The sequence below is a fragment of the Pygocentrus nattereri genome, chromosome 23, assembly GCF_015220715.1.
Source record: "Pygocentrus nattereri isolate fPygNat1 chromosome 23, fPygNat1.pri, whole genome shotgun sequence".
Classification (NCBI taxonomy): domain Eukaryota; kingdom Metazoa; phylum Chordata; class Actinopteri; order Characiformes; family Serrasalmidae; genus Pygocentrus; species Pygocentrus nattereri.
The window spans coordinates 28,732,327-28,745,967 of record NC_051233.1 but is presented as its reverse complement, the minus strand read 5'-3'; the positions used below and the strand labels follow the sequence as shown (position 1 = coordinate 28,745,967).

At 40.9% G+C, this 13,641-nt stretch overlaps 1 protein-coding gene across 1 annotated transcript; it reads left to right on the top strand.

Moving 5' to 3' along the window:
- Nucleotides 1-601: 601 nt before the first annotated feature.
- On the top strand, nt 602-12,942 carry LOC108437023. Its single transcript, XM_017713846.2, has 6 exons — nt 602-830; nt 1,997-2,049; nt 8,343-8,501; nt 9,089-9,190; nt 9,324-9,551; nt 11,145-12,942. Exons 1-6 carry the CDS (start codon nt 602-604, stop codon nt 11,586-11,588), a joined length of 1,215 nt encoding a protein of 404 aa, XP_017569335.1. The 3' UTR covers nt 11,589-12,942.
- The last annotated feature ends 699 nt before the right edge of the window (nt 12,943-13,641 follow it).

Below are 13,641 nucleotides of genomic sequence, written 5' to 3'. Positions count from 1 at the left end.
GGTTTAGGGAGTCTCGGGGCGATGAGAGAAAGTGAGATTGAAAGAGGTAGAGGATGCCCGGCCACTTAACTGGATATGATGGGAATCTCCACGGAGAATTCAGAAAGGTGCTTTTCTTTAACTGCTCATCAATCGCATTCTGTTTCATTTGTTAATTAGCCAACACTTCACAAATTTTGAAAACTTTTTTTGAAAAAATTCTTAAAATCTTAAAGATAAAGATATTCTCCTGTAAATTAAGCTTTTTGGCGATATTGGCTGACCCCGATGGTGTGCTGCACGTGTTACAACAACTCAACACAAAAAGGTTCTACATGGTACCAGAAAAGGTTCTATAGTGTGTAATAATAGCACAATCCTTTCAGGTGCTAAACAGAAACATTTTACTACATACAGAAGATCTGACGACAACAACAACAACAACAATAATAATAATAACAATAACAATAATAATATATCTTCATCATTTGTTGTGGTAGCAGGTGTCAGAACAGAGTCCCAGACAACCGTGTCCCCCGCAACCTCCTCCAGCTCAGAATGAGGGATCCCGAAGGCACTCCCAGGCCGACTTGAAGGTACAATCCCTCCAGCAGGTACTAGGATGACCCTGGGGCCTCGTCCCAGTAGGCTGTGCCAGATAAACCTCCACCAAGATGTCAAGGAGTATCCTGATCTGATGCCCGAAACACCTAGCAGCGGCTCTACTTTGAGCACCTCCTGGAAGACCGAGCTCCTCATCCTATCCCGCCACCCTGCAAAGAAATCTCATTTCTACCACTTGTATCCACGATCTCATTCTTTTGGCTATTACCCAAAGCTCATGACTATAGGTGAGGGTCGAGCTGTAGACTGATCAGTAAACAGAAAGCTTCAGCTCCGTCTTCACCACTACAGTCCGATACAGTGACCACATTACTGCTCTGCTGCTGCCTGTCCCAGCCTGCGGCTGATGTCACGATCCCTCCTTCCACTTGTGAACAAGACCCTCGGATACTTAAATACCTCCACCTGGGGCAGGTTCTTTCTTACCTGGAGTGGGCATGCCATCCTTTTTCGGGCTATGACTATGGAGTCTTGGAGGTGCTGATCCTTCACACTCAGCTGCAATAATATACATATTATATACTACTGTAATAACACAGCTGTAGCATATCTAGAATGAATGCCATGAAAAGACAAAAAAGGCCCAAAATAATAAAGACAAAATAAGGCTTGTTTACATTTTCTTATTTTTAGCACATACGGGTCTTTACTCAACTAATTAATGCAGTTCCTGAAGACAGCTAGGGATAATCAGAGCAATAACTATGCAGGAACAATTGCAACAGAACTACCAATGTGCAGACCAGTGTGCATCAGGTGGTCATTTAATTTCCTGCCAATCGTCATTTCTCTTAAACTTAACCCATTTCTCTTAAACTTAACCTACATTAACACAGGAGAATTTGAACGCATCACTTTGTATTGGCTGTCTTGTAGCAATGTGTTATAATTTGGGCCCCTCTGTGGATTTTGGACCCCTCACTCATAATATAGTTTTGGCTTCAGGCCTGCCAATGCTGCAAACAGTTCATAAAAAGTAATAACTGACCATATAGTTTTTGGTGTACAGACACTGCTGTCCTCATCACAATACACTGGGGTTCAATTCCCTGTCCAGACAAGTGCAACACACCAATGAGAGACACTGGGCAGGACTCCTAATGCTGCATATATCTACCATTACATTGCAAGTAGTGGTCAGCATATGTAAACAACACAGCTTACTTAGTTTCACTCGAGTAGCATTAACCTATCAGTGAGTGCTCAGTAATCTGATCAGAATGGTTATCGTAGTTATCTCATATTCAAATGATCATTTAAACAGCGTACTCTGATTTCTTAGATCAGAGTAGGGTCAAGAAATCAGATTAAGAAATCCGATAAAGAGAGCTGCATTTTAGCTCAGTAATCAGATTTCTCAGTGCATGTAAACTCTTACTCTGATTTCTGTCAGATTTTTCTTTCAGGTCTGCCCATGTTCAGAACAGGCCGCAGTACCAGGAACAGGCAAAGCAATGTTGCTGCAAGACGCAGCAAAACACTTTTGGAGCAACGATGAAACCAAATGCATGACTGATTAAGTAGATTAAATATTAATTTTTCTTCTAGATGATGTATGTTCATATTTTCAGGTCAAGTGACGCAATGGTTTTTAAATAAAAGCTAAAACATGAATTATGAGTTTCGCATAATTTTACAAAGTTTACGCCACGTCTTCTTCTGTGAGTTTACTGGCTGGCTCATGTAGACCTGGACTTTTCCATTATCTGATTACCCATGTTCATGTAAGTTGGTTGGTTAGTGTAGTGGGTAACACCTCTGCCTTCTACACTGTAGACTAGGGTTCAATCCCCACCTGGGTAAGCACCTTACACTATACCAATAAGAGTCCTTGGGCAAGACTCCTAACACCACCTTCGCCTACTTGTGTAAAATGATCCAATTGTAAGTCGCTCTGGATAAGAGCGTCAGCCAAAAGCTGTAAATGTAAAAGTGCGTTGATCAGATTACTGACAGAATCTGCAGTTACTGGATTATTGAGTGCATGTGAAACTCAGTGTTTGACAAACTGGTCAATATTACCTAATAATAGTGCAGCAATTACTTAATTAAATATATAAACAAAATGGAATTTTAGGTTTAACCAACTCGAGATTTTATAAGCTGTAGAAACATGTTTATGCTACTCTAACACATTTTTTGTGCTATTATAACATGCAATTTTTAGTATCTTAAGTGCATCGAACTTAACTTGCTGGTTTGCTCACTAGAGCTAAACTGAATTTTTTGGGGCAACCGGTTGAGTCTAATTTTTTGAGTTATATGTACTCATCCAGGCTTACAGTGTGTAACGTGATCATATTGCAAGTTGCTCCAGCTCATTGTTCATTGTTTCATTGTAATTCATTGTTTACAATATTCTAATTTTAACCACTTCACGACTCGCAACATCAGCTCGTTCTGTTTAGGCTACTTTATTTTAGCTGTGGGTTTCTCACTTCCTAACACAGGTCTGCTTAAACCCTCACCTGCACCAGAAATCTTTCACTTCCTTTTGCACTAATGTCTAGAAAAGCTTCTCTATGCAGTGGCTCTGAGTCTTAATCCTGCACAGCACATTTTTCTCTTTTACCTCTTTTAACTGACTGATGAGTTTCCTGCTACTACATTGCTGAAGCAGTGTTTTCTTGCACATCAGCGTTCTACAACGATTTGATATGTGCACATTCTCTGTCTTTAGGCAAGCGCAGTGCTGGCTTAAGTTCTTCTTGGAGATTCTACTCATGCCTAGCTAAGCTGGGTCGGCTTCTACTGCTTTCAGTCTCATTTTCTTTTGTTCCCACTGAGACTTCATTATACAATAAACGTTTGTTTTGCTTTTAGTTCTGTTTTGGGTGATCTCTTATGGTAAATTCAGACCGAACTGTTTGTTTATGCATTCAAGGCTTGGTTATTATAGTTATAAGCAGCATTTCTGGGAACATGCGTGTAGTTGATGGTGACGATTATTTTGGTCCATTACTAGAGTCCCCAAAACTGGGAGTGAGGAAACCACTGCTGTACAAAAAAGAAGAAGAAAAGAACTAACAGACGGACAGAGGGGAGAACAAGTCACTAAGCTGCAATTAACAAGAAAGTCTCAAGTCTTGACACTCAAGTCCTGAATCAAGCGTCAAGTCAAAAGTCCAAATCCTCGAGTCCTAAACAAGTCATTATGCATTCTTCAAAAAACACAAAATCCATGGTGAACAGATAACGGATAAGAAAAGTGCATCTACACATGAAAATTAATTGAAAAGTGCTCCTGAACTTTATATTTTTGCGAACATTGGGCGCATATGATCAAAATTAAATCTAGCTCAGCACTAAACTAGTTCATCCACCTAAAAACAACTGCTAGTTTGAGTTGAATTCAGACAACAACAGAAAAGACGGTGAATGTACGAAGCTGAAGTGACTTTTTTCATCAGCAGATTTTTATTTGAACTGCTGCAACATTTAGGGCGGAATGACAAATTCCAATACGAAGCTGACGAATAAGAAGTCAACTTCAGCTTCGTGATGAATGTTGTGCTTGTTTTACCTGCAGAAGCTGTTAAAATCAATCGAACGGAGATGCTCTGTTTCTTTTGTTTTGCTACCATGAGGAAAATGGTCCGTTCGCCTGGTGAGTTTCTCCAATAAGAGTTTCAGTGGTGAGGGCTTATTGACGCTGCTGATGCTTCACTTGTTTCTGGCTTATGGAGCCGAAAGCTAAGCTCTAACCTTTCTTCTGAAATATAATAAACAGAGCATAAACACAGTGACAGACATCTGATGATGCTGTTTATCGGATTTACAGCAGGAAACAAATCCATTCACATGAAAGGTAACTGACTGTGTAGCCATCAGTCCGACATGGCTCCCACATTTCTTCCACTTTTGGTCTTGAGTCTCTCAGAGTCATCGGGCCGAAGTCAAAGTCAAAGCTGTAGTCATTGGTGTTGAGGTCAAAGAACAAATTTGTGAGTCGAGTCGGACTCAGTCCAAGTCGTATGACTTCAGTCAACAGTTCTGGAGTTTGGTGACTTTACCTCTAGATAAAAAGAATAAAGGATTCAAATAGTCGTTTGCTTCAGCTGCAAGTGTTACTAAAGACTGAGAAGAACATCGTCAAGTACTTTTAGGTTTTGTTGTTAGCCATCTTGGACAGGTGCCTAAAACCATAAAACTGGGACCCATATTGGATTGAAACCTAGTAGCACTTAGCTGCTCTTGCATTTTAGCTGCAAGTGTTGGGTCTTCCTGACCTTGTTTGGTCCTCGTGAAGGCCACTCAATGCTCTTGAGGTTGATGCTCTTGGCCAAAGCGTACAAAGTTGCAAAGATCTTGGGATGGGCTCCTTTACGCAGAGGAATGTCACTATTCTTCATAGCACACACAGTGTTTGATCAGTAATTGCTAGCACAGTGTAATTTGGTAGGATGTGAGTTAAAAGTCTAGCCCTGGGGGGGGGGGGGGGCTTGGGGGGTCGGGGTTGGGGGGGTCACTAGAGCAGCGGTAAAGTCATATAACTTATCAAACACGTGCTGCTGAAATGCTCTACCTACAGACCACAGGAGACAAGATTATGAATTTCTACTGGATAGTAGGTCTAGTAAGTGGGTAGATTTACTATTTGATTACTGTATTTTGATTTACTATTTAATTACTTGATTACTATTTGATTTACTATTTGATTAATTACTCTGTCATTTCTGTTTAAATTTACAGAGATTTCTATTTCCCTGTATTACACTAGAAACGGAAGTGAGATGAAGTGTACAGTACAGAATGAAAAGGGAAGGCGGGGGGGGGGGGGGGGGGTTACAGTGCTTCAGTTACTCGAGGACTTTTCTTTTAGAATTTTCCTTTTAAGGAGTTTCATGGTGACGTATCGGGATACCCCACATGACATCACAGAGACTCAACGGATCCTGCACCAGTACACAAAAAAAAGGCAGAAACCACAATCACACCGTTACAGAACTGAAAATGTGGCATGGTAGGAAATATTATCATCACTCTTATTACTATTATCAATTATTATTCTAGACTGATTCATATTCTTGATGTAAGTATATTGATGACTAGTAGTTGTTGTTTTTACTAGTAGGCCTAGCAAAAACAATATAAGCTAATGACAACAGCAGTATAAATAATTCGCATTAATTAGTAGTATTAATTAACTAATAATCTGAAGACATGTATGAAAGTATGAAGTATGAAAACAAACCATGAAACAAACACTGTGGACACAAACCACTGCCCAGTCTTATGGAATTGTATCACTTCATCATGTGGTGTCTGACCACAGTTCCCTGAAAGTTGTGGGTGCAGCTGGATGCTGGGAAGGATGGACAATCAGGTGCTTCTAAGAATAATGATCTATAATACATAGAAGCACAGCACTCAAACATATGACACACACTTATTATTTATGAGTACAATCTTAAAACATAGGTGTTAAAAACAACGCATTCTGCCTCTAACTAGACACATCAGTAACACACCATGTGTGCCCAGTTACTGAAACACACATTTCGGGTCACTTTTGGCACAGAATGGGTTGAATCGGAAAACAGTACGACGCAAACGGTATTAAAACGGGGAGCACAAGTCAGTGTGTTGTTATCTAACACATCACTTTCTGTAACTTAATACAATTACACACAAAAAAGGGCTGAACCCAAAATGGCAACGCATTAATGATCTAATCAATAAGCTATTAATTAAGAAAGTAAAGAAGTAGATAAAGTCTTTTAGTAAGGATAGAGTTTCGTCCTTTGATTGGATTTAGTGGTGGGTGAACTTGTATAGAAAGAAGAGTCAGTATTTGGTGAAACAGCTGAAAGAAATAAAATGTTAATGTTAACAGTTAAAATCTGACCCAAAATCATCACTAAACAAACATCAGTATTCTGAGCTTGGTCGTTTTTTTTAGACAGACAGACAAACAGACAGACTGATTTATAGATAGATAGATAGATAGATAGATAGATAGATAGATAGATAGATAGATAGATAGATAGATAGATAGATAGATAGATAGATAGATAGATAGATAGATAGACTGATGGATAGACAGGCAGGCAGTTTGATAGACAGACAGACTGATTGATAGACAGACAGACTGACAGACAGACAGAAAGACTGACTGATAGATAGACAGACGGACAGCTCAGGACTGTGTGAGATGTTTATCCAAAGTTTAAGTGTCTTTTTCTGTCTGACAAAACACACACACACACACACACACACACACGCGCACACACACACACACACACGCACACACATACAGACAGAGAGATGTGTGTGGGTATATATATATATATATATGCCCTGCGATGGACTGGCGACCTGTCCAGGGTGTATCCTGACTTCCGGCCGAAGACTGCTGGGATAGGCTCCAGCACCCCCCCCGCAACCCTGACGGAGAAGCAGCTTTGAAAATGGATGGATGGATATATATATATATATAGTGTGAGAGAGAGAGAGTGATAGATAGAGAGTTTGTGTTTTGTTCTCTGCTCTGGAGCACACTCTGCCTAGATCAGTTCTAATAACCAATAAGAGAGAGAGAGAGGGGGGATAGATAGATAGAGAGAGAGAGAGATAGAGAGAGAGAGAGAGAGAGGGGGTGGATAGATAGATAGAGATAGAGATAGAGAGAGAGAGAGAGAGAGAGAGATAGATAGATAGATAGATAGATAGATAGATAGATAGATAGATAGATAGATAGATAGAGAGAGAGAGAGAGAGAGGGGGGGTGGATAGATAGATAGAGATAGAGAGAGAGAGAGAGAGAGAGAGATAGATAGATAGATAGATAGATAGATAGAGAGAGAGAGGGGGGGTGGATAGAGAGAGAGAGAGAGAGAGAGAGAGAGGGGGGGTGGATAGATAGATAGAGATAGAGAGAGAGAGAGAGAGAGAGAGAGAGAGAGAGATAGATAGATAGATAGATAGATAGATAGATAGATAGATAGATAGATAGATAGATAGATAGATAGATAGATAGATAGATAATCAGCTGTATTACCGCTGCTCATCTGCAGTTGGGTTTTTTGCGCGTGAAAATTTCCCTGACCTCACAAAGCGAAACAAGCCCTGAACACTGAACATATAAACTCAGAGCGACTGCAGCTCAGTCACAACCGCTCAGTCACCCAGAGCTCCAGAGACACCGAGCACAGCCCCTCTATCGCCCAGCCACACTGACCGAGGTGAGTCGCTGGACCTTGGGGCTGAACTCAGGATGCTGCGGGTTCAGGAGCTCATCGGTTCTGATGCAGGATCAGAGTCAGAGTCAGAGTCAGAGTCAGACTGGGGGCAGTGAGGGTGTTTATGAACGGGAGAGGCTTTAAACTGCGCTTAACTTTAATTGCGAGTTGTTTACAGCGGTCACATCCTCAGCATCAGGATGAAAGCCTGATCAGAGCTGGCGGGATGGGACACTGAGGTAGTTCACTGGGAGGGTTTTAAACAGTCGCCGAAAAGTCCAGAAAAAGGTTTTTATCAAGCGTCACGGGTAATAATCGTAAAACAAGCGATCGTTTTGTGTTTTAAGTGGTAACTACTCCGGTCACAGTCACACAGCGCGGGCTTTGATTAACAGGTGGTTATTTAGCTGTTTCCTCTCTGAACTGCCCGGCGAGTCGTTTAGTTGTGGGTTATTTTGAAGGTGAAGATCGTCTAAATGGTGTTTCACTGACTCTTGATATAATCATGATGCGGTGTCTGGCGCTAATCCTCTCATCTGACCTGTTGTCTTGCTCCAGATGTCCTGCTGCAGATCAGCCTTCTTGATCTTCCTCAGCGCGCTGCTCTATGAGAGCTGCAGTTTCCCGCTCCGCCGGCAGGGGGCGGGAAACTTCGCCAACTCCCTCAGACTCACACGCAACATCAGGAGCCGCGTGCAGCAGCTGCTGCTACGATACGTGAGTAAAAGACATTTTCTTTCTTTCTTTCTCTCTCTCTTTCTTTCTTTCCTTCTTTCTTTCTTTCCTTCCTACTTTCTTTCTTTCTTTCTCTCTCTCTTTCTTTCTTTCTTTCTTTCTGTCTTTCTTTCTTTCCCTCATTCATGCCCTTCGTTGTTTTCCATCTTCCTTCCGTGATTTCTCTCTTTTTTTCTTCCTAAATGCCACTGTGCTACCCTTAACCTTTTTTCTTTATTCCTTTGTGCTTTTCCTTCTTTCTTTTGCTTTTCTGTCTTTGTTTTCCAAATGCTACTGTGCTAGTCGAACCTTAGCCGTTACCTGCTAATCACTGGTTTACTGTTTCTAATAAACCGCTGCCGTTTTTGTTTTAAATGAGGTTCATGTTTCATTATCATCTGTTTCCAACAAAATCTAGATAGACAGACATAGAGGCAGACAGACAGAGAGGCAGACAATAGACAGACAGAGAGGCAGACAGACAGAGAGGCAGACAGATAGACAGACAGAGAGGCAGACAGACAGAGAGGCAGACAGGTCAGTACTGTGTGATGTTTATCCAGAGTTTAATCTCTTTTTCTGTCTGACAGAAAGAGCAGCAGTTTGGTGACAGTCGGTTTGAAGACAAAAAAATCGCTCTGAAAACACTACCATCAGTCACCATCAACTTTCAGACCTGGCGACACATGGAGGTGTGTGTGTGTGTGTGTGTGTGTGTGTGTGTGTGTCAGAGAAATGGTATTAGAGCGTGTATTAGGTTAATATAAACAAACACGTAAAACCACAGCATCACTCTGCTAAGGCCTTAATCTTTTCTGTGTGTAGGACTCTGAACGTTTGTCCATTGCCTCTCGTAACCTCCTCACCTTCTGGGCCCACCTGGAGAGCCAGTGCCAGAAGCTGGAGCTGGACATGCAAAACGAGAGAGAGAGCGCAGCAGAGAGAGCAATGCAGAAGAGAAACAAAAGAGGAAGACCACATCTCTCCTTGACCCAAAGCATGCGGGCAATTCAGCTGGATCTGCGTGACCTCATGAGACAAGTCAACTTTCAGGTACACATACCAACATACCCTCCACACCTGTATTTGTTTTATTTGTTTTTTTTTACACTTTATACATTTATATATAAAACATATGCCCCATATATATATATATATTGCTGTTGTCTGAACAAAACATCGTGTTCCAAAATGGTAACTTTACAGGAGAAGGGAAAAAAACGACTTTAAACTTTTAAAGTAAATCAATGGAACCAGACATTGTTATTTCAGGCTGTTTCTTTTGCTCCATTCATCATGAATTTTATACACAATGTAAAGGACAATAGGCATTTTCAAATTATGTCAAAAACTGGAAATCGGCAAAAATGGAGATGATAACAATAACATGGACCCTATTATATATTATTGTCCCTGTCAGGAAAAAACGCATCTCCAAAATGTTAATTTCACAGAATGCAGGGGAGAGAAAAAAAAGTTTATGGAAAACGACTTTCTTCCAAGTCATTTTGGACCGTTTCTGGTGATGCATTCATTATGAAAAGTTTCATGTATTTTCAACTTTAAAACGAAGAAACATCAAAAATGGAGATATAAGGCTTCGTCCACGCCACCTTTAAGTACATTTCTAAGCCTAACCCTAAACCCAACACTAATCTTAACATCAGTAACAAAAAATAGAATGTTCTGCTCATTTGGTTTTAAAAACAAAATATGTAACTTTTGTGTTTAAAAAAATTATGTTTCATTGGGATCATTTTCCTGCAGTTTTCCTACCAAGTAGACATTCATCATTCTTATCTGCCCCTTGAAAGCGTGTTTAGGCCTGCTCCCTTTTTAATGATGACTAAGTCTCTCGCTGAAGCTCACACTGCAATTGCAAAACAGGGGAGAGCTCAACTGTCAGTAGGGCATGCACCAAAACTCCACGGGAAGTTTCGGGGCTATTCACACCAGGACTTTTTTTCAAATCTATGTATTTAGAAGACTTTCCCATATTTTGAATGATTGCAAGGAACAAAAGTAGTCTAAAAAAGTAACTTGGCCATTGTGGTCATTGGTGTGATTTTTGCCCCAAGCGTTGTTTCCTGAATTGCCAGTGGTTTCTCTTGCGTCCTGCATCTGCAAACCAAAAGCCTTCATCTGTCTTTTAGAATACATGTGCCAAATGGAAGTACTGCACAGTTTAGTGCATCCCTCTAGAACCCAGCTTGGCTCGCTGGTTGTTTATCACATGCTTTCTGACTTTCTGGAACACGTAATTGAGCAGTACAGTGTCCCTGAATTATTAGATTAACAGACAGTCCACATTTCTGCTCTTTTCCGCCTTCCAACACACTTCTACCAAGCCATTAAGAACAATGGTTACTTGGCTCAGGTGTAATGTGAGCTAGCTTATAGCAAAACCGAATGAAAGAATAAACACCTGGCTATTTTTATGCAATATAGTGACAAGACTTTGGTGCAAATGTATGACATAACGTGCAGGAGGACAGGGTTGAGAAACTCTGGCCTAAAGAATGATCAGGTTTCACATACGTGGTTTCAGCCACCATTCTGTGAAATCCCACAGTCACGGTAAATGGAAAGGCCTAAATAACCAACACTCAACGTGATATCCTCGTGTCTTTCTCTGACTCTCCACAGCTGGCAAACATCTTGAAGGAGGACCCCACTACAGACTACACATCCACTCCCACCACCAGCGCAACACACTCTGAGGAGCCCTCAAAGCCAGCAGCTACCTCCAGTGAAACCTCCAAAGCTACCTCCTCAAGCCCCATTCCCAGCATGTCTGGGTCTCACTCCACCCTGGGCCTCATTCGGACCTCAACCCCGTTGAACATGGAAGCTGTAAAAGGAAGACAGACTGTACCTGCGAGTACAGGAGAGGCTTCTAGCAGTGGAGATGTCAGCCAGACCTCTACAACCACTGCTGCTTCCAGGAAGGAGCAGCCCAAGCTGACCGCTGAAGTGTCCCAGCCTACAAGGTGGGTGTCCCGCCTGGAAGGTTACGTCATTCTAAGAGATCTCGAGCGGTACCTAAGCAGGCTAGCACGGGACTATACTCTGCTGCGGGCTAAATACTAAAACATACAAACACAAGCGAGCAAGAAAAAAAACACCAAGTGCCACACATGAACGTACGTGAATATTCCAATGCAGCTTTGATTGGTACCTCAACATTATTTATTTTTGATTATACAGTATTTCAGTGTTTGCAACAGTATTTATTTCCAAAGCGCTTATATATAACTTATTTTTATTAGTCCTTTAATGCAGTATATAGTCCAGGATGAAGGATCAACCTTAATATTTGAGGATAATGTATGTTTTGTCGTTTATAATTATCGTTTATATTATGAGTTTGACTGATAATGAAGGAAGTGAGGCAGCTATGGTGTGCGCTCTGCAGGGATAGAGAACAAATCCAAGGTGCTTTCATTCGCAACAAGTTTGAGTTCATTTTAGCAATTTAGCAATGTATGTAATAATATATGTGAGATGGACCAGTGCTTGATATTTTTACACGCATGTAGAACATTAGATCATAGTGTACTTCGAATTCTGGGTTCAGATGAACAACTGTGTGCAGATCATGCGACCTATGCATGACATACACCAAACATTTCTGAGAAGAGATGATTCCAAGTTGGGTAAAATGTCACTTGAACATCCACTACTAGCTCTCATGGACTCATTTGAATGCGCCTTGGATTGCCCATTTCTAGCTCTGGTTGAAGTGGCTCTAGCCTGTGGAGCGCAGGCCTAAAACCTATTCAGGGATTTGTTTGTAAAGACACTGGTTGGTAGTTACTTCATAACAAAGCACTGTGAACTGAGGATTTTGCACCAAGTATGTGTTGCGCTTTGACCGTCCAGTCCGTGATGGTGATTAACCACAAAAAGGAAGGAGGATTTTACAGTTTGACCACTTTTACCAAGTAGTCATTATTAGAATTATTGGCGAAGAACATTGCTGTTAGCCCCTTAAACCCACACCTAACTTGAAGCTGGTTTCATGGACACAACAGGGGAATTCATTCAGCACTAGTCCATGGCAACCTAACTGCAGACTGATTTGACTCTCCGTTACGTTGCACACTGTGACAACACAACACCATTAAAACCAGAATTTACTTACTCATCATGATTTAAAAATAAAGAAGAAACCAAAGTGTACTGGTTTTGTTTCGGTGAGATATCTTCTGCCATCACAGTAAGAGTCTCACGGGAGTTCCGCCACGGCGGTATTTCCCGAACAAACCCACACATCCTCGTGGTGTAGTAACCAGCCAATCACGAGACAAGGCGAGCGGTAGACACAACATTCTGCTTCCCCTCCCTCTTTCCTGTACTTTCCCCCCTACTGCTTGTATTTATTCTAATATTTATTGATTATTTATTAAGAATGACCAATTCATTGTGAAAACAAATGCTGTGATGCCTGAATGTTGTTGTTTGTTTTGTTTATTTTCAAATGAAGACAGTATTTATATTTGTATGTCACTGACTGAAATCAATTTTTCTGTATTTTACTTTGCAAAAGAAAAAGCAAATAAAAATATTGAGCATTTAGAAGTGTGCGAGTTTGTGCGTAAGTGTATGCATAAAACAAGAAAGCTGCATTTTTGCATCCCAAAGTCTCAGAGACTAATGTAGCCACACGGCCTGCAAGGCCTCCAGAAAGATTTCTGCAACATAATAAACACATGTGCAATTTTTAGGTCATTTTTAGTTACATGCATGGTCAAATATGTGTGAACAAATGTGACAAGCTCCAGTGTTCATTGCTGCCAGCTTAGTGCTAATATTGGTCTTAGCATCATTTATTCTAATTATTTAACAGAGTGCTTCTATTTAAACTCTGCAAGTATTTTAGTAAACGCTTATTTTATTGCTAAGTTTTGGTTGGAAACAAAAGAGTTAAATTTAAAGAGTTAAAACACCCAACGGACAATTAATCAGAATGTTTATGGAGTCAAGCGAGCTCTCCCATTGGCTAGGCCTTCAGAAGCTGAACTGAAGACATAATGCATTAGATTAACAACGACATGCTTTACAGTAAACGGGAACAAAGTTGTGATAAACATGTCATTCTAGGCCTTCTGCGAGTTCTAGATACATCACTGGCTGTGAATAT

Coding starts and splice junctions, on each gene's coding strand:
- LOC108437023 (XM_017713846.2), top strand. CDS start 602: ATGACCCTGGGGCCTCGTCCCAGTAGGCTGTGCCAGATAAACCTCCAC. Junction 8,502..9,088: donor AGCAGCTGCTGCTACGATAC/GTGAGTAAAAGA, acceptor TCTGTCTGACAG/AAAGAGCAGCAGTTTGGTGA. Junction 9,191..9,323: donor AGACCTGGCGACACATGGAG/GTGTGTGTGTGT, acceptor TTCTGTGTGTAG/GACTCTGAACGTTTGTCCAT.